This window comes from Magnolia sinica, chromosome 3, assembly GCF_029962835.1.
Source record: "Magnolia sinica isolate HGM2019 chromosome 3, MsV1, whole genome shotgun sequence".
NCBI classification, from domain to species: domain Eukaryota; kingdom Viridiplantae; phylum Streptophyta; class Magnoliopsida; order Magnoliales; family Magnoliaceae; genus Magnolia; species Magnolia sinica.
In genome coordinates, this window is record NC_080575.1 from 111651775 (window position 1) to 111673689 (window position 21915).

General features: G+C 41.0%; 3 protein-coding genes across 3 annotated transcripts in view; 2 read left to right on the forward strand and 1 right to left on the reverse strand.

Annotated features, from left to right (window-relative positions):
• Positions 1-829: 829 nt before the first annotated feature.
• Positions 830-19998, forward strand: LOC131240731 (uncharacterized). The gene is made up of 3 exons (XM_058239157.1): positions 830-1074; positions 17769-18515; positions 19699-19998. Exons 2-3 carry the CDS (start codon positions 17919-17921, stop codon positions 19801-19803), a joined length of 702 nt encoding a protein of 233 aa, XP_058095140.1. The 5' UTR covers positions 830-1074; positions 17769-17918; the 3' UTR covers positions 19804-19998.
• On the reverse strand, positions 1961-2551 carry LOC131239075 (protein BASIC PENTACYSTEINE2-like). The gene has a single exon (XM_058236635.1). The coding sequence runs from the start codon at positions 2549-2551 to the stop codon at positions 1961-1963; it is 591 nt and encodes a 196-aa protein (XP_058092618.1).
• LOC131239076 (uncharacterized) overlaps positions 4334-21915 on the forward strand; it is a 63017-nt gene continuing 45435 nt past the window's right edge. Inside the window, exons 1-2 of the mRNA XM_058236636.1 lie at positions 4334-4488; positions 10560-11163. Coding sequence (XP_058092619.1) covers positions 4421-4488; positions 10560-11163 — 672 coding nt within the window. The 5' untranslated portion in view covers positions 4334-4420. The remainder of the gene's footprint in view (positions 4489-10559; positions 11164-21915) is intronic.

The following is a 21915-nucleotide window of genomic DNA, read 5'->3' on the forward strand; positions in this document are numbered from 1 at the left end:
GCGCTATAAGTTATTGTGCTCCGAGGGTAGTGGATCATTTCCCTATTTCACTTTTGAGGAGACATGATACTCAGGGTGCGTATGACGCTCCATGCTCAGGCATACGGAAATTCTACACGTGGCTCACATTAATGGCTCAAATCATACCAACTAAACTGTGGAAAACACTTTCAACCGTTCAATAAGTGTCCACTAATCTGATATTTGATCATGCATGAGAAATAATTTGGACTGTTTAGTTGAACTTGTATGCCAGTTTGCAGCTCTTACTTTTCTTCGCACCGCCGGAGTATCAAACTTTTCTTCTCGGCGCTCTCCTGCTTTTAAGTTCTTTCTTTTGCTTTACCACTTTCTTTTCGGGAAATGTTCCAGTGCTCTCGCTGCACTCTAAGTTACAGTACTCCTACTCGCACTGGGACACATGATTCAATCCATAGATCTAAATTGTTTATTTGGTCCATCACATATTTCATGGGCTTTCCTGCAAAAATCATACTGATCTGATGATTTGTTCCATCACATATTTCATTAGAATCATAAGCACTCCATGATGGCTCCTAACAACTAGATGGATTAAATTGTTGATTGGACCTATTTCCTGTAAAATGGTCTTCACCGTCCATACTAAAGGCCATTGATCAAATGGTTAACATTTGTGTGGTCCACATGATACTTGCATGCCAGCCCACAAATTATGCTCTTTACCTAGTGAAGGTTCTAGATTAAAAGGATTAGATCATTTAGGCCTTGACTGCGTAGGCCTTATATTATTTTACGCTTTCCGCCAGAATTACACGGATAAACCCGATGATCTCTAAAGTGTCTTGTGTGGCTCGATGGAGAAAAACGACGTCTTTTCCACTGTCAAACATCACTATAAGGATTTCTTTCTACTGGCTTAGAGGGCACTGCAGCATTAATTAGTCTTTATTCTTTCACTTACCTCTTTATTTCTTTCTACCGACTTGTGTTTGACGATCAAAAACTCGGTGGGATAAGAGGCATCAATGCCAGCTACGGTGTGAAGAAGAGACGTGAGTGAGGGTTGATTTGAAGCTCTATCAGCCCTGTTAGGTAATTCAATTTTTAACCCCCGTCATTTGCTTTCTTAATTCAGCTTCTTTTCCCCCTCAATTACTCAATTTTAATGCACTTTTGAAAAAAATAATAATTTAGTTAGAGAGATGATCTAGTGAGCCATGTACATGGATTTGGGCGCATTGGCGTCCACATCACTTTTCCGGACTGCCCCATTTTTAGGTACAGGCCATGCTTTGTATTCTTCCTTTAAAAATCATACTGATTGGATGATCCAAACCCATACAATTGGTGGCATGAAAAAATGGATGGACATGATCGTTTGTGGAAGATATGTCCAGTCTAATGTTTATGGCCATCCGATTGTGGTGATTTTTGCATAGGAGTGGAGGAAGAGCGGAATGATAGTAGCTGACGGCCCGGACAAATTATGCAAATTATGCGAATGCCAAAGACTCCTAATTCATCTAGGTGTATGGGAACTTTTCCATACAGTGGGCCCACTATATCATATCTCATATGATCGTATATGTTTTGCTAGAAAACGTCCCTGCCTACCGTTACAGTGCACGTTGCCACAATAACCGTTGGATTTGAGGCCATAGTCAGTAATTCAAACCGTTTGCAAAATGAACGTTTGTGTACGTGGATGAGGATATGCCAATACTAAGAAGGCATTTGGATTTTAAGTTACTTGAGATAGCTACTTATGCCTCAAGTAGCTTATTTTAGTTTCTATTTATTAAACTGAAGTGATTAAATAAATTTGAGAGCTTGTTCGGATGGTAAGTTACTTTAAATAAGCTACTTATGCCTAAAGTAACTTTTCACGGTTTCTACTTAATAAGTGCGGATCGTGTCTAGAGCTGGGCATCAGTCCGAGTCGGATCGAATTGGGTCCAACTCGATTCGTTCCAAAATCTCAATGGCCTGACCCGAACTCAATTCGATCCGGGACTGAGTACAGGTCACCTGACTTGGACCGATACGAAATGTGCATTGCCTGATCCGATCTGAGTCCGACTTGGTCAGAAAAACTGTTTGATTCATCCTTTGGAATCTGCTTACTCTTCTTCGCTTTTGATGGTTTACAGGCACACCCGTTGGCCCATTTCTTCAAAGGCCCTTCTCTTTTACTATTGGATTCTTCGATCTGCAAAGCCCGCTCATCCTGTGATATATCAGGCAGTTTTTGCATCTGCATAGCATAGCCACCAAAACCTTCTGCTAGGACCAGATAGTTCTTTTGATTCATGGGAAATGAATTCAGGTATTTATCTCTCTGAGCGATCCAAGTGTCACGGACAAAATCCATTGGCATGAATGGTTCGGGCATCCTACATTCCCGATGGACGAAACCCCCATTGACCATCATGGCAGAATCGCGGGCAGAGAGCATAAGCTTCTGGTCCCGCTTAGCCACGCTCGACATGAGCTGCAACCCGAGATTTACCTTCAATGACTGCTCGTAATAGCCCCAATTCCGTATCCCCAACCCGCCATCATCATCCATATAAACAGAATTCTAAAACTACGAAATAAGTACCCGAAAAGGCGAGCTGAAAACCACTGAAATTCTGATACTTTCCTCAGCCAATCTGCTACATTGAGGCTTCTTGCAAGGCAATCTAAAACACCTAGATCGCCAATCAAGAAGAAAATTGAGAAAAAACACAAATCAGACTAGAGCAGGGTAGGGAATATAGTTATTATTTATGCTACCCGACTACCCGATCCGGATCGGGTCGAGTCAGATCAGTCCAGATCCTATCGGTTCGGGTTTTCAGATCGAATCGGTCCGGATAGACCATTATCCAAACCCGACCCGAAAAACAATCGGATTTGGATGGACACACTCAATCCGCACCGATCTAGACCGTCGGTTCGATTCAGAACGGGTCAGATCGGGCCTAATCGGATCGGATCCACCGGATCGGGTCAGACATGCCCACTTCTAATCGTGTGTGTTGAAGGCACTAGAAAATTCAGTGCCGTCACTTCTCATTGGTATACGTCTTCGCCGCCGATAAATCTCCTAGATGGATTGTGCCGCACACTATGATTTTCAACATATGGAACTTCTATGGCCCCACAATGATTTATGTTTTAGATCCACACTATACATTAGTTTTTACAGATAATTTCAAAGAATGAGCCCTATTTTTTAGGCACATCTAAAGCTCAAGTGAACCACACTAAAGAAAGTAGCGAGGATTGAATGGCTACCATTGAAACCTTCCTAAGGTTCAATGGGAGGTTTATTTGCCATATAACATCTTCATACGAGACATAAACCTGGATGAAGGGAAAACACTAATATCAGCTTTATCCGAGCTTTTTGTGGCCCCATAGAAATTTTCAATAGTGGGCGTACAATTCCCACTATTTATTTAGTGTGGCTCACCTGTGCCTTGGATATGCCTTGATTTTTTGTATCATTTTATAAAATGGTAGGGGAAAATGGATGGACGGTGTGGATTAGATACATACATCATAACATGGCCCACGAAAGTTACGTATGTCAAAAATTTCAGTTTTCTTCTCTCTAGACTTGAATGTGCTGCACCACAGGAGTGCGGCCCTTACCTTAGTGCCCACCATGACGTGTGTATTCTGTATTCAGACGGTTCATTCATTTTCCGGATCAATTTAGGGCATTATCCAAAAAATAAAGCAGATCCGATTACCAGGAGAACCATGCCATAGGAAACCGTGATGATTGACCATTAATGGGCCACAAAAGTTCTGAATCAATCTGATATTTGTTTTTCCTCTTCATCCACGCTTATGTGAACTTATCAGCAGACTGGATGGCAGATAAAAACTATGGAAACATTAAGGTGAGCCGTAAGAAGTTTGTAATGATAGGGTGTTCAATCACCACTGTTTCGTGGAATATGCTCCACCTGATTATCGGATCTTCTTATATTTTGGTATCGTGTTCTAAAATCATCTGAAAAAACAGATGGGCGGAGTGGATACAGATCAAACCACGTATTTTAACCTAATCGAAGTGTGTGATCTCATGAACATGTGAAATGGAAAATAAGCCTCACGGTTGGCCCTAGGAAAGTTTCAACGGTAGTTTGTTCAATCCCCACTTCTTCCTGTGGTGCGATCTACTTGAGCCATGAATGTAGATCATTTTTGAAATCATGCTGTAGATCATTTTTGAAATCATGCTCTAGATTTATCTGGAAAAAATAATAGACGTTGTAGATTTAACTCAAAAATTATGGTGGGACTCAGGAAAGTTTCATACGTTGAAAGTTTGTGTTGTTCACACCGTGTAGTCAACAATCAATTTGGGAGAAGCGTACCTTGTTAGCTCTAGTCATCGAAAATGAGGTGGACCAATGAGAAGCTACCGCAATAGAATTTCATGGCACGCGGACTACTGAGCGACAGTAGCGAGGTGACTACTGATGGTCCTCTGTGGGCCATCATGATGTATGTATCCTGTCTACACCATCCATCCACTTTTTCAGACTATTCCATGGCATGAGCCCAAAAATGAGGAAGATTCAAATCTCATATAGATCACACCAAAGGAAAAAGTGGTGATTGAACACTCACCATTAAAACTTCTTAGGTGCCACCAAAGTTTTGGATTAAGCTGATATTTGTGTTTTCTCCTCATCCAGATGTGCATGACCTAATCAACAGGTTTGATGGGAAATAAATATCACAGTGATGAGGAAGATCCAAATCTCGTATAGACTAGTGGTGATTAAACAATCACCGTTAAAAACTTCATCGGGGCTACCAAAGTTTTAGATTAAGCTGATATTTGCATTTTCACTTCATCCAGATGTGCGCGTCACCTAATCAACATGTTGGATGACAAATAAACATTACGGTGAGCCTTAGAAATTTTTTAATAGTGGGCAATCAATTGCCACTGTTTTCTTGTGGTGTGTTCTACTCGAGATTTGGATCTCCCTCATTTTCAGGATCGTGCTCTATAATAATACGAAAAAATAGATGCACATATATCATGCGGGGGTGATTAGAGCACTGTCAGTGGCCACCTTACGACTGGGCCTGCATGCAATTTCATGTGCCTTCAACACAGATAATTGATATTCATTTAAAACACCTCACGAAAAATATTCAAGTTGCCATGTTGAAACACCTAGTCTGGTAATGCCCCAACAGTGGGGCCACTTTAATGTATATGTTAGATAGCCACTTCAACAATCCCCTAACTGATTTTAAAGTATTGGCCAAAAAATGAATCAGATTCAAATCTCAGTGGACCACACCATGGGAAACAGCGGTGATTGAATGCTCCATATTAAAAACCTGGAAGGGCCAACTATGATGCTTATTGCCATCCACTTTGTTAATAAGGCTACATGGACCAAGATGAAGGGAAACCCAAATACCAGCTCAATCGAAAACTTTTGTGGCTCCTAAGAAGTTTTTAATAGTGGGCGTTCATTCATCATGTTTCCTATGGTATGGTCCACCAGAGATGTTAATTTGCTTCATTTTTAAGCTCATGCACTAAAATAAATTGACAAAATGGATGGAAAGCATGGATTTACAACACATATATTAAGGTGGGTCCACCATCACAGTACGACTGAACGCGTTTGTTACCCTGATTAGCCTAATCTACTCCACTTCAAGGTGTGAACCCAACTTCACATGCCTAGGCCTACCATGATGTTTCATGGAAATCTACCCTGTCCATCCATTTTACCAGATCAGGTTAGAATGTGGGCCAAAAAATGAGGCAGATCCAAAGCTTAAGTGGGTCATATTTAACGAAACAATGGAGATTGAACAACCACGTTTGAAATCTTCCCGGGGCCTGCTATGCTGATTATACGCCATCCAAAATGGTCATAAAGTCATTCCCACACCCATAAGATCATATGTGAAGACATGAGCTCACAAAAATGGTGGATAGGGTGGATTTCTCAAAAACATTATGTTGGGACACTATTTTTGAGCTCCTTCATGGTGACTCTGGGGTTCTATAACATTGTTTCAAGCTACCCGGTCTACTTGAGTTTTGGATCTTTGTTATATTTGAGCCCGCCAATTAAAAAAATCAGCCGCAAAAACTGGAGGACAGGGTAGATTCTGAAAAACATCATGGTTAGCCACATAACAATGAGTGTGGTTTCTGCTGTGGGCATGCAATACCACATTCGTAAGTTGTGTGGCCCATTTAAGTTTTGGATCTAAGTCATATTTGGGCCCACCTCCTAAAATGAGATGAATAAAATTGTTGATGGGATAAATTTCTCAAAAACATCATGGGTAGATTTCCCAACACGGCACGTACGTCCATTCATCATGATTAGAGGGCACTCATCATATTGATGGTGGTTTAAGTCACTTTTTGTAAACTAAAAGGCAATAAAAAACAATTTAAGAAAATGAGTTACTTTATTTAAAAAGCTACTTAAGTTGATTAACCAAACTAGCTTAATTAAGAAAAGCAGCTTATTAACTTACAGAAGTTAAAAAAGCTACTTATTCGGTGATGTCTAAACGGGCCATGAGTAAAAAAGTTACTTATAATTGATCTTAAAATAAACTTACTTATCTCGAATAAGTTACTTATCTAATATTGTAAGTAGAAAAGGCAACTTATTTGGTGGTATCCAAATGGTACTAATAATCTCATAATGTAATATTTCAGCACCAATGATTTAAGTCATTTGTTTTGAATATGGACTCTCTTAACCTGTCTTTTTGGGCCTTTGCATATCGATGGTCTAGGATTTCTGTTCTTGAGGATTTTTGAGGCAGCCACCTTTATCTGCGTTATCTCATCAGATTGAAAGTCTGGATCACTGAAAGATAATCCAGATGCAAGGCTAGAGCCACCGTGTATAGAGTAGTAATACATAAGGATGGATTCTAGCTAAACCCCAATCATATCATATAACCCGAATTGCTCATGACTGTTAGGGATGTCAATGGGCAGGGTTGGCCCGTCAATCTTCGGGGCCCCGCTCGCCTTAGGCTGGGCTTAGACTGGAGTATTAAGCCCAAAAATTGGGCTCAAACTTAAAAATCAAGCCCAATTTAAAATCGGGCTAGGCTTGGACATTGATGTCCAAAAGCCCATAAGCATGGCCCAGGCCATTACACACACACATACACACACATATCGAGCTCATGGGGACTTCCCATGAGGTCGAGCTGTGTGGGCCCCACCGTGATGCTTGTCGATCATCAACACCGTGCATTTGATGCACCATTCCATGATAGACCTGGGGCTTAAAAATCAAGTCAATCCATGACTTGTGTGGCGCACACCACATACTGGGCCCACCGAGATGTGTTTCACAAATCCAACCCATCCATTATGTGTGTCCCACTTTGATGAGGGGTCATACCAAGTTGCAGAAGCATCCAAATTTCAGGTGGGCCCCACCAAGTGCTTTTATATATTTTAGATATGTCTTCACATGATTTTAGATGGTATGGCCCACTTGAGTTCCGTTTATGGCTGATTTTTGAAATATCCCATAATTTAGAGGGACCTATCAAATGCACGGTGTTGATGGTCGTCACACGCGCTCAACATCATGGGAAGTTCCCATGAGCTCCACCGCGGGGAACCTTATGTGTGTGTGCGTGTGTGTGTGTAGAGAGAGAGAGAGAGAGAGAGAGAGAGAGAGAGGTCTAGCTGTGGACTCCACGGTGATGTGTATTGGACATCCACCTACCATTCATTTGGCGTCTCCTCTAGGTTATGAGATATCTCAAAAATCAGCTATATCCGGAACTCAAATTGTCCCACACCATATAAAATAGTATGAAATCATGTATAAAGTCTAAAAGCATTTGTTGGGTCCCACTTAAGATTTTGATATGGCTGAAACTTGGTTTGACCCCTCGTCAAGTGGGACACGCTAATGGATGGGCTGAATTTCTAAACAATGTCTCAGTGGACTCTATAAACAATTATGAAGATTTCAATGGGTGGATATCCACTCTTAAGAGTTGTCTCTAGTCTGGATGCCTGTCACACATCATGGTGGAGAACACAGAGCTTGACCTCATGGGGAGCTTCCCATGAGGTCGACCTCATAGTACCTTTTCCCATGCATATATATAAACAGGGAGAGAAATACTCATATAGGAACCGGTTCTCATGAGAACTTTGAAGCACTTTTTGACACATGATGCAGACATAGAATCCAAACGGTCCACTAGATGATTAACCTAACGAAATCCTCAGGCCAAAAAGTTAGCTTCACCTAAAAACCAGGTGAACGATAGCAAAGTGAGGGAGAATTCCCATGAGAAAACAATTTCATATGGTTAACTTTTAAATTAGGCAAACTTTTGGATTCATCTAGTGTACCAGAGAGAGGGGGGTTTCCAATGCTTCTCTTTTTCCTCCTCTGGTGCAGAAAAATGAGCTCTCTCTCTCTCTCTCTCTCTCTCTCTCTCTCTCTCTCTCTCTCCCTCTCAAGCGAGCTGGACTATTTTGGTCTGTCACGGGCCCAAGCCCAAATTGGTCTTGGGCCTATGTTGGAAATCCCAGCCCGGGCTTGGATGGAGCTCAGGCCGACCCTAACCAAACCTGTTGACACCCCTAATGACCGTTGTCACAAATATTGCTGAAATTTTAAAATTCCGACGGTATTTTAGTGGTAAATAGCAAAATGATCAAATCAAGACAATTTTGCGAGATTCTCAAAATCTTGCCATTTTTTTTTTTTCCTTAACTTTATAGCAAAATTATCATGAATTTAACATGAGAATTCATTTTACACTTAACATACACATGCGTGTGTGATGGGCTTTGCTAGTGTGCCCACATTCACAATGACGTTAGCAATGTCCCCGAAACCTTTTAAATTAATGTCACATGGGGTGACCTATTATTACCCCGGACCTTTCATTCATTCATGCAACTAGGATCAATCCATGGTGCAAAAATCATGCCAATTATTCGAAAGTATTACTATCTGATTCTAGAGTATTACTATTTGATTTAATGATTCTATGTAATTTAGACTGCGTAAACAATGGATAATTATAACAAATTAGCTCCATTCAAAGGATTAAGAGTATCCCATTGTGTGGTTGTTGCACCATGGCTTGGTCCTTGTTGCATGAATGAATGAATAGGTCAGATGGCCAAAAAGTCACACCATGTGCCGTTTAAAAGGTTTGAAGATGTTAGCAAAACCCATATTTAAAATTTTAAATTTTTTTTTAATTAATTTACAGTAAGTAATATTAAAATTGCTGAGAACGATATATGTCACTATGCTCATGATGACCCAGCAGGTGTGGTACATCCAAGTGGTAAATTAGGTGGCTGACCTACAGTCCAGAATGCCATATGTAAAGTAGGCCAGTCTACTCACCAGGACATGAAAATTGAATGTGGACCATTGGCAAGACTATCTAATTTTTTATTTATGAATTACAGTCGTCTAGACGGATTACCTAATGATTAAAACAACCTTATTTTTGCATATGATTTAATTTTCTTCCCGTGGATGCCACCTTATGCTGCGTTCAGGTGTCCCTTTCCCGCTTGTGAGATTGGCACATGCACTGCAATGTAACGACATGTAAAACAAACATGTCAATACACATGACGCAGAGATGAACATGATGAGGTTGATCATCGTCTTCCTCAAGAGGATAACTACTCCGAATCGATGGAGTTTCTTTGGACTCCTCACAAATACTTCTCGAATCTACGAGGAAAGAATGCAGAAAATAGAAATAAATTCTAATAAATTTAAAATTGATTTATTAATTAATAAAAATGAGTTCACAACCCTTTAAATAGGGGTACCAAGTAATGGGAAAGAAATCAGAATCAAACTACAAGTAAAACTCTTAGAATCCGCGACTTACTATAAATAGTAAACTTACTATTTATAGACAGTTGTGATGTCTACTAGTGCACAAGGTTTTCGGCCAAAAATAGTGTCCTATTTGGCTTCACCAAACCATTCTCCTAATTATTCTAAGCTCTTTTCACGTTAGACACAACTTCTAAAGCCCGATAGATGAAGAATTATAATCAAACCAAAGCTTACTATTTATAGTAAAAACGAAATTAAAACAGGGAAAGGACTGTCGATCCAGGGTTATTTCGCAAATCAGGCTTGCGCAACCCGGCATAGCCGGGTTGGTTGGCTAAAGTAGCTTGTTCTACCCTAAAATCATATATTTTATGCTTGATAACTCATTTCAGATTGTGAGATATGCCCGATCTAAGGTCCGACGGTTCGGATCACTTCTGTCGTTGACCGAGCCTTTTCTAATCCATCTTGGCCATGAAACTGTCTGCATCCCGCTCTACATCAACACATTTCTGAATATTTAGCTCCCTTCAATAAAACTTATAATAGGTGAATGGCGAGGTTATTGTTTTGATTGAAACTGATGCGTGTTAGGTTTGGACGATCTTTCATGTACACAACGTACAGTTGGCTTCTTTAGAAATTAATATAACATTGAAAGTGACATGGCTTTTTCTTTTTTCTTTTTTTGTATTTTCTATTTATGTAAACTCGAAGCATGGCTATCAAGTTGAAGCTGTTGATTGACAAGGAGAAAAACCGAGTGGTGCTTGCCGAATCCGACAAGTACTTTGTTGATACCCTCTTCAGCTTCTTGACAATACCAATAGGTTCTATAGTGCGACTCAGCAGCGGGAAATCCAATATTGGATGCATGGATGCATTGCACGAGAGCGTCCAGAGTCTCGATTCTCAGTATCTACAGACAGAGGCTGTGAAGGGGATGTTGTTCCACCCGAGAAGCGCATGTGAAGTTCAAACCAATGATCTAGCACTAAATGTCGATACGGAGCCTACAAGGTATTATATATGTACATCATCATGTAACGCAGGGTCCCAACCTTTGATCAGTACTGTTAAGAATGTCCGATGTCGCTGTGGACAAGTGATGGCTAACGAGGTGGTTCTTAAGAAGTCAAAGCCGGCTGCGGACGGTATCAGTGAGGGAGTCTTTGTGAAGGAAACTATGAGGTTTATCATAGGCGATGATCTACGGGTGAGCCCCATTTCCACGGAGACCTCCCTGTCGCAGCTTCACAAGCAAGGTATCAGGGACTGGACTGCTCTCGAGGAGAAGAGTGTGAACGTGGGTGCCAATGAGGTATGTTATGATGACTGTTGACCTTATATGCTTAGCCACACATGATCAATTGCCTAATCCATGCATCATCTAGACCATCCATCAGGTTCGCACAATGTATAAATGTGCACTCAATATTGAGAGAGCCGATTGCCTACTGAGTTACTTAGCACGCTTCTGTAGGCCCACTGTGATGTGTGCCTTATCCATGCCGTCTATCCATTTTTCCAACTCATTTTAGGTCATGAGCCCAAAATTGAGGCATATCAAAAGCTCAAATCGTTGACACTATGGGAAACAGTGGGAATTCGATGCCTATCATTGAAAACTCCTTTGGGGCCACAAGTTTTGGATCAAGCTGATATTTATGTTTTCCCTTCATCCATGCCTGTGTGACCTTCTGAACAGGCTGGATGACAAATAAACATCACTGTAGGCCCTGCTAAGGCTTGAATGGTGGACTATATTTTAAAATGAGCTGGAAAAACGACTGGACATTGTGATAAGTGTGGATAAGACTTCATCACGGTTGGGTCCCAAAGAGTTAACTCAGTATGGCTCTCCACACTTCATCAGGAAGTGAATGGTGCGTTAAAGAAAAAGTTGGCCAAGTTCCACCTGCATTGTACATTTCCGCCCCCACCTAATAAGTGGACCAGCCTGATTCAAGCTAGTACAAGTACAAGTGCATACACTACACAATGCTCACCTGATGGACGTATGGTAGCTCCCACATGTTTTCCATATTATAGCACACGAGGATCGGTACCGTTTAACACATCTGGAGTTTGCAAAATACTATTATGGACATTCTAAACTTCTAACAAGCATAGATATGGGGTTGTGCATTTTCACAGCAGTCAGGAGTTGGGTTTCAATGGGCTGAGTCTGTTTGGACGTGTCAGTTTACTTGAGCCGATAAGATTTTGACCGGATCCAAATTCACATGCATCTGCCCAGGTTAGGGTTTAAAATACTACTGCCGCATCCAATAGTCTCAGCGTATCAAAATGTTACTCTATTATTTGGGCGCGGCTGACGAGGTGGGTGGGACCTATGACAGTAGGGCCCACCCTGATGTATATGACTACACCCATATGGGCCATCCGTGTTGACAGCTTATTTTAGGGCCTGATAAAGAAAATAAAGCAGATCCAAATCTCAGATCAACCACCTAAGATTTGGGTCAATCGGTCAGCTTCATTTTCGAGACCATGCCCTAAAATTAGCGGTCAAAATGGTTGGACGATGTGGATTCAAGGCACACGTATCACTGCACTCCCCCACAGGGAAGCGGATTAGCTACTGACATGTTGAGCAGCGGGAGGCCTGACCATGATGTACGTTTTGTTTCCACACCTTATATCCATTTGGGTATATCATTTTAGAGCATGAGCCAACAGTCCACCCCACCACAGAAAATAGTGGGGAGAGCGACGCCCACCATTAAAAACTTGTAAGGGCTACAAAAGATTTTGATCAAGCTGATATTTGTGTTTTACCTTCATTCATGTCCGTGTTAACTCATGAACATGAGATCTCAAAGAAACATCATGGTGTACCGTAGGAAGGTTTCAACAGTGGGTGTCTCTCTCACCACCGTTTTCTACGGTGGGTCAACAACAGCTTTGGATTTGCCTCTTTCTTTGGCTAATGCCCTAAAATGATATCTTTAGATGGGTGGATGGTCAGGATACAAGATATACAACATGGTGGGGCCCACGTAACTTGGTGACGTCACTTGAGTGGCGAGAGCCATAGCTAATCCGCGTCCGCCCCCACAGTCACGGCTCCCAGCTACCTCGTAAATCCGGGATCCACCAAAAGCCGCGCCCTATAAATTTACCCAAATATCCTTATATTTACAAGCCGGTACCCTTTCAGATTAAGCTTTCAAAGATTGCTAGTAGTAGTGACGTGGCTACTTATTGGTGCTCCGTGCGACCTACATGATGAATGTGTTGTATCCATGCTGGCAATATATTTTTTTCAGATCATTTTAGGGCATGAGCCCAAAAATGAGACAGATCCAAATGATCAGGTGGACCAATTCATAGGAAACCATGGTTATTAAACACTCACCATTAAAAACTTAGTAAGGGCCCACCATAATGTTTATTTTCCATCCAACCTTTAGTTCCGGTTACACAGACCTGGACGAATGCAAAAACAAACATCAGCTTTACCTAAAACTTTTGTAGTGCACAATAAGTTTTCAACAGTGAGCGTTCATCACCACCATTTCAGTGGTGAGGTCCATCTGAGATTTGGTTCTCTCTAATATTTGGGTTCGTGCCTAAAAATGATCTTGAAAAATGGATGGACCTCGTGAATAAAACATGGTAAGGCCGACCGTGCACTCTATGCAATCGAGGTCAAAGGCGTACCTTTTATCTTTGGTGTCCTTGCCGGATGCAGACAGGAAGTCCCTGTAGTTGGAAAGTGTGTGGGCCCATAGAGAAGCTAGTCACAAATAAACTCCATCTGTCAGTTTTTCAGGACCACAGCAAGAACAGTATTGTGAAGATCACGCAGATCCAAAACTCATGTGGGCCACCCCACATGAATCAGTGGGAACGGAAAATCTCCACCGTTGAAACCTTCTTGAAGCCTACCATAATGCTTATAGGCCTTCCAAACAGTTCATAGGGTTATTACCACTCAGATAAACCGTACCGCAAATACCATCCTCATACAAAATTTTTCCAACGATGGGCGTTCAATCCCTGATGTGGCGTACTGAGTCACTGACCCTGCCAATAAAGAGTTGTTACTGACTTACTGGTTAGTGCACCGTTGTCCCTACTAAGATGTACATGTTTAATCCATGCGGTCCATCCAAATTTTCAGTTCATTTTACTTCACGACCCTAAAAATGAGGTAGATCCGAATATCAGGTTGATCACATCACAGGAAGTTTTGATGGGCATTACGATGGGCTCTAGGAAGTTTTTAATGATCGTGGACATTCAACCAGGCTATGGTATGGTCCAGATGAGATTTGGATCTACTCAATTTTTGCAAACATATCCTAAAAGCAGACGACAAGGCGGATGGACGGCATGGATATACAACACATACATCGAGTTGGGCCGCACGTTAAGGGCCGCACTGTGGTTGGTGAAACCGAGGCCGCACCCAGCGAGTTGCAAAGACGGAGGCGGATTACCTGGGCCCCGGGCATACTGTAGTCGGAGGCTGTCTGGGGCCACAGAGATTCCCGTAACAAATCCATTCCGTTCATCAGTTTTTCAAGAAAATAATAGGCGAGATTTTAAAAATCATGCAGATCCAAAACTCATGTGGGCTACACCACATGAAACAGCATGGATTAAACGCCCACCATTTGTAAGTTTGCGGCGGCCGGAAAAATTTTGTTTCACGATGATATTTGTACCTACAATTTATCTGTGTGGTATTAACCCTATGAACGGTTTGGGTGGCCAATAAACATCCTGATGAGGCTCCCGGACGGTTCCAACGCCGGACGTGAGTTTTGGATCTGCCTTATCTTCGAGCTCCTATCCTATTCTTGTCTTGCAAAACTGGACGGAGCCGGTTTGTGACGGGCATCTCTGTGGGCCCCACACAGTTTCCCATGCTTCCGCGTCCATTAAAGATGACAAAGTGTAGCCCGGATTGCATATGTCCGGTAGAATACAGTGCAAGAAGCAGTGGTGGATGCCCATACTTAAAAAACATTTGGTGAGCTACAAAAGTTTTGGATTAAGTTAATTGTTTTTTTTCCATTCATCTTGGTATGCGTGTCTTAATCAACAGGTTGGATAGAAAATAATCATTGTGATAGGCATTGTAGTGGGCCTTTGGATTTTTATTTTTACTAGTGAGCGTTCGATCACCACCATTTTCTATGGTGTGATGCACCTGTGATTTGGATCTGCCTCAATTTTGAGCTCATGTCCTAGAATGTTATGGAAAAATGGATGGATAGCGTTTATATATATATCATGATGGGTCCTGTGGATACACTACCGTTAAAGCGTAATTTGCCACCTCTCCTCTGAGATTGGAGATTGTTGATGGGTTGGATACGAACTATGCTAACACAGCTATTGTCTTTGGCAGACTGAGTGAGTAAATGAACTCAGGAATCAGTGAGTCCAAAAACTCTGTATGTTACTAACCTGTTAAAGAAAAGATAAATATTCTTGCAGAGAAGATTGATTGGATTTTTAGTGACTGATATAAACTTGGGGCGTTCAATGGGGTGAATAGACCACTGTACATCATCAGATCATTAGCATTAACCTGCGTTAGTTTTTAGCCGTTATACGCAACGGATGGATCTGACAATTTTATAGAAATTACATAAGCTAGCCACGATACGTACATGCGAAGTGCAAAGTGCGTCACCAACACTTCTCACATTGCACACGCGAGCACGTGCATGTTTGTGCATTCTAGTTAAAAGAATCATTTATGAACCCGAGAATTCTGTCATCTCTAAGCGATGTGGGACAAATGAAAATCATATTATTATTTTTTTACAAAATTTTCAAAATTATTTTGGAGGGAAATAAAAATTTTAAATGAAATTTTATTTTGTTTTTTAAATGCATTATTTAATTTAACCAAATACAAAATTCTCAACACCCACCATAGTTACATCACTGCTACAATGCACCGTGCATGAGAGAATTTTCCATTTTGGTGTCTAATAATAAAATTTATGTTTAAGTAGCTATTTAACTTTGTTATGCAAATTGGTGGGCATTTTTGTTAGTTTAGGGAAAAATCATAATATAAACTAGCGTAAGTGAGAGAAAACTAAGAAAGGTACTAGTTTGTAGAGTTGTACATGAGTCGAGTTAGCTTGGTCAGCTGGCTCGACTTGACTCGGAAAAGATGACTTGCATTGGCTCGAACTTGGATTCGGACTGAGTTGAGTTAGTTTTTGAGCCGAGTTTGAGCTTGCCCGAGCGCAACTCGACTTGGATCGAATCAGCTCGATGACTCAGTTATTTTGATATTAACGTCGTTCACCGAGTGTTTGATGAAATGACTCAACAAAGTGTTGTTTCGGGTGCATACATTTTTTGTGGGATCGGCTATTAGTGAGGAAGGAATGAATATGAAACAAATCACTACAAAAAAAAAAAAAAAAAATGTATTATAAAACTATCCTCATATATTGATTTTGATGCTGCCCACTGAGTGTTTGATGAAATACCTGTAAATTGTTGTTATTGTTTTATATTCTGTGAGAATTGAAGATGCACTCTATGTATTTGAGAAAATGTCACACAGGCTCAAACTCGGCTCGAACTAGCCTGAGCTGCTCACCGAACTGAGCCGAGCTAACCAGTCATGCTCAAGGACTGAGCCGAGCAAAGTTCGAGTTGGGGTTAGCTACTGGTCGAGCCGAGCTGTGCCAAGCTCGACCTGGTTCAATCGTGTATAGTTCTACTAGTTTGATAATAAATTGATTAATGACCATCTTAATGAAAACTTAATTTGAGAAGTAGAGGGGATTGAATGACTATCGTTGGAACCTTCTTAGGGTTTAGAGTGAGGTTTATTTGCCATCTTACCTCTTCATAAGGTCACACAGACTTGGACGAATGGAAAACACAAATATCAACTCGACCAGAGGCTTCTATGGCCTCAAGAAGTTTTCAACGTGCATCCAATTCCCTCTGTTTCCTTTAGTGTGGCCCTTTTGAGCCTTGAATCTGCTTGTTTTTTGGTCTTATGCCCAAAACTGGTATGGAAAAATGGATGGATACTGTGGATCTAATAAATACATCATTATGGAGCCTGCGGAACTTTCACATGTCAACACTTTGGCTGTTCTTCTCTCTATCTGGGATGTGCCACCAAGCAACATAATTTCTTTAGATGTCGGATTTACGTAGATCACTGTGATGTATTTATTAGATCCAAACTGTCCATCCATCTTTTCAGATCATTTTAAGGATATGAGCTCTTAAACAAGACATCTAAAGCTCAAGTGGACCACACCACAACAAGCGGTGGGAATTGACGCAAACTTCTTGGGGCTATGGAAGGCTCTGATTAAGCTGATATTTGTGTTTTAAGTTCATCTAGGTATTTGTAACCTTATGAACAGTTTAGATGGAATGTAAGCATTACAGTTGGTCTTAGGAATGTTTCAACAGTAGTTCGTTCAATTCTCACATATTTCTCATTTTTTGGCTCATTGTGTATAGTTGTGTTGTGTAGCACTCAATCTATTCCAGAGAGATAAAATCGGTGTATTTGGTGAGCACAGCTCATCGGAAATGATGTGTCCTGGAATTCCCTTTACCTTCAACCCAAACTATCCTTACTCGAACTGTAGATAAATGAGGCTGGCTTTACGTTTACAGCCATGAGCCCGGTTCATTAGCTCTCACCTCTATAAAGCTGATGTTTAAATTGGTGATTACACCACCCATCTGATTGTCCCATTACGAATGACCCACTATTAAGAAACCCACCCATCAAAGAAGCCAAGTTGTGTTGGTCTTTGGTCTTCAAAGAAACATTAAGAGTGAAAGAAATGTTTGATTGTTCAATTTTAAAATGTTTCTTGACGTATTTGGATAACTGAGCCAAGTTGACTAACTACATATTTGATGTTTACTCTTCTTATCTTGAATTAGGCTTTACATATACTGAGACAACTGTTCGTCTCCACCACACCTTTGACGGACGTGTTTCTGCGGAAGCCTGAGGCTCTTGAGGATGCTTTTGACTCCCTAAAGTTGAGCCCCAAAGACATTGTCATAGATAAGAAAGACACCAGAAAGGAAATGAGTTTGAAGCTTCTGATCAACAAATCCAATAACAGGGTGGTGTACGCAGAGGCCACAATTGACTTTTTGGACCTTCTAATCAGCTTCCTCACCTTCCCTCTTGGATCCGTAGTAAAGCTCTTGGGCCCAGGTTCTTCTATCGGATGTTTGGATAATTTGCACAAAAGCGTGGAGGATTTGAGTGGTGGCGACGATTGTATCATATCGGAGGATTGCAGGGCCATGCTACTAGACCCCAAGCTATCGCCACATTCAGGGTGTGACTCCCAACTACTGCCGGTCGTGGAGGCAGGTCTTAAGACAATCAACAGTTCTATGTTTAGTCGTTGTTTTTACTGTGGCATGAAAAATGGCCACTACAATCCAAACTGCCCTGGTGTCACGAACCGAGAACTGCATTTCATAAATCCAAAGGTGAGTGGTGGAGCCACAGAGTGTGGAGGAGGATTTGTGAAGGGACCAAATATGAAGTTTATGGTAACGGACGGGTTGGATGTGAAGCCTCTATCGTTTATTTCGGGCATTCCCATCCTTGACAGATTCAATGTGCCCAACGATGTACAGAAGCGAGTAGTAAGCGTGGGCGTGGAAGAGGTAATGTAGATTGTTCCCTACATCGATTAGATTGAGAAATGCTAGGGCGACTCATGCTAGGTCGACTGTTTAACAGGCTGTCGGATGTGACCAATGTGGCAGTGAGGGATCTGGCCCAATCATCAATTGGGGGCCACCATAAACGTACCTTGGCTCAAAACTCACTGATATCCATGTGCCAGGTGGACTGAATGTCTGCAATTGAATTATAGACCGTTGGCTGTCTTTTTCTTTTAACCCATCCATTTTTCTCATGCACAGTGGACCAGCTGACAAGAAGTCCCATCTGATTTTTGGGCAAGGGTGTGTTTGCGATGGCCCCTCATGATGAGTGGCCTAGATTCCCCATAGGCATTCTATGTTGGCACTTGGTCATCGAATTCTTCAACCTGTTTAACAGACTGCCATGGCTATGAACGCCAATTTCCTGCAACATACATTAAAAGGAACCCATGCAACAAAACTTTATGTGGAGCTCACTGTGATGTCTGTGACATCTACTACATCCATCCATTGCCCCATCTCATGCTAGGATGTGATCCAAAACATCAGGCAAAGTGCTTCTCATCACAGGAACCAGTGGAGATGGGACGCCCACCAATGGCATTTTCTTAGGCCCCACCAAACTTTTGGATCAGGCTGATATTAATGCTTTCCTTTCATCTTGGTGGTACCACCTTCTAAACCGATTGGATGACATGTAAATACACGGTATACCCTAGGAAGGTTTCAATAGTGGGCGTTCCTGTTCCCACTGTTTCATTTGGTATAAGCCCAATTAAAATTTTGAATTTCTTCATTTCTTTTTATCACATCCTAAACAGTTTAGAACTAAAAAAAAATTGATGGATTGAGTGGATTTGTTCAGTTTTCATTGCACGACTTTCTGTAATTGGCGTGTCCGGAAATTCGTGTCCCATGGCTTCCCTATACTGCTTTTGCTAATAAGTTGGATCTAACCATGGATGGACTTTGCCCCAACTGAAAATGATCCAATCTGGAATAGCAGAACAATTTCTTTTTCTTTCTAAACATACACTCATACTACTGTGTGATTTCAACAAAATGGGCACTTGAACCCATGTCCTGGATGACCTCGTGTTGATCTTGTGAGTCTGCCACCTAGGCATGAGTAAGGAATCATAAGAATGCAAACTTATATTGGACTTGTCTGTGGTCGCAGGCTCTCTCTCTCCTTAAGGCTTCTTTGTCCTCCAAGACCGTTCTGAGCGATGTCTTCTGTCAGAAGAATGCAAATCAATCTGAAATCAAATTGGAACGCAAATGACAGTATCAATTATATGGCTAGGATTGTCTTATTTTGAACCATGCCTTACTATGACATGGAGGAGTATATCCGCTATCTTTTCTTGTTATAAAAACTTGGATTTGTAACTGATATATGTGTGCTTGAGGTTTGCTAGAACACATCCCTATGTATTTGAGACTAGTAATTCTGATGTTCCCAAACTTAGATTAGTCATCTTCAAATGGACGGTGAGATACAAGAAAGAGTTAAATGGTTACAAATGGGGAGGGAGCAGAAGAGAAACTGATGGTTAGTATTTTCTTATTAGTATGGTTTTTGAACCATGAGCCATCAAGGGAGACATGAATAGGTGGACGGTCCAGATCCACTCATAACTTCCACAAGGACGCTGAGACATTGATTGAGACCGCTCCACGGTCGTAAAATAGTCTCGATAGACACTGGATCAAGCTGATGTTTTGTGTTTTCCCTTATTTTGATGTCTTTTTTAACTTTTGAACAGGTTGAATTTCAAATAAACATTATGGTGGGCCTTAGGATAGTTTCAACATTGGGAATCACTCTCCTCACTGTTTTCTGTGGTGGGGTCCACAATAGATTTTTATCTGCCTAATTCTTTAGCTCATGCCCTAAAATGATATCTCAAAATGGATGGACGGTGTAGATACAACACATACATCATAGTGGAGCCCACAAAACTTGGTGACTCACTAGCCCACTCGCCACTCAACCTGTTAGCATCTAATTCATGTCCTGTGCAAAATTTTTTCGTAACGGATGAGTTTGAGCAAAACTCTAATGAAGTTGTTGTTCAACTAGGTGCGAAATTTAATCAACTACACGAAAGATTCATTCAATAGCTGCATTGTATAGTAATGAATTGTAAAATTGCAATATTAAAAATTACAATACTTGTTTGGTGGTCAAAAGATAATTTGACTTAACATTTTTGTGTTGGATAAGCATAACAAAAGAACAATGATAATATATATATACTGATTTTTTTTTATTTATATAAAAATACATAGTAAATTTATAATAATTATAAATTCCTTTATAATGCACCACGTCACAATGCATCCCATCTATCCAAACATGCCCCAGGTTTAATCGTTATTCAATTTCGTGTACAAGTTAATTAACTGATTGTGTTGGGCCCACCATGTTGCATACAAGCCATCTAACCCGTGCATCTAATTGAGTTCCACAACAGTGATGATATGACCAAAAATCACTTATCTAATCATCACTTGGGCTAAACCATAGACATTAGACACAACTACTGAAAACTCCTAAATTAATGTGGTCGCCCACATAATGGGTGGATCAGCACGATTTTTGGGATGTCTTCTTTTTACGGTGGGGAGACCCTATTGATTAGGTTTAGACACCGTACAAGACACCAGGGTGGGCCACACAAGCAACACTTGCTGATGAACAACACTTGGTGACTATGGAAATACGCGTCCCTCTCATTTACTTCCTTCGGGGCTAAGGCAACACTCTTTTTAAGACTCTCGGGAGAGAGCTTTGTTGCGCTCGAAACAGTGTACAAATTATGGTGCTCTTAGTTGCATTGGAACACTTAAATAATCAATCGTTGCATCCACACTGTCCATCAGGTGTATTACAAATTTCACGGGCTAACACGTGAAAATAAAACTGATTAGATGATTCATTCCACATCAAGTCAGCTATCTTGCTTATAACCATCCATTTTCCAAGCCACAGATGGAATGGTTAGAATAACCTAGCCAATAAAAGTGATTCTGCGAAACCTTAAGCAATCCACCGTAGAGTGCCATATGCAGATGGATGGATGAACTGGTTGATTGGACCAGTTTTGCCATAAACACCTTTAGCCGTCAATTTTACAAAGGATTGATTAGATGTTTTGAATCCTTCATTCCCTGTGAATTTTTGCATAGTAGCTCTTGGAATCTGTGATTGAGAAAATCGGCAATTTAGATTGATGGATTGGGCTGTCCAAGTGTCCCAATGCAATTAAGTGCGCTATAAATGATTGTGCTATCAGAGCAGTGGATCATTTCTCTATTTCACTTTTGAGTTTTGAGAGAAATTTCCAACCGTAAACTCTCCCTTTTACCCACCGTTTTTCTAAACGTCCTT

Excerpts from the sequence above, each read along its gene's own strand:
- LOC131239075 (XM_058236635.1), bottom strand. The coding sequence starts at position 2,551 with ATGGATGATGATGGCGGGTTGGGGATACGGAATTGGGGCTATTACGAG.
- LOC131240731 (XM_058239157.1), top strand. The coding sequence starts at position 17,919 with ATGAGTTTGAAGCTTCTGATCAACAAATCCAATAACAGGGTGGTGTAC. Across the intron at positions 18,516-19,698 it reads TAAGCGTGGGCGTGGAAGAG|GCTCTCTCTCTCCTTAAGGC; the intron begins GTAATGTAGATT and ends CTGTGGTCGCAG.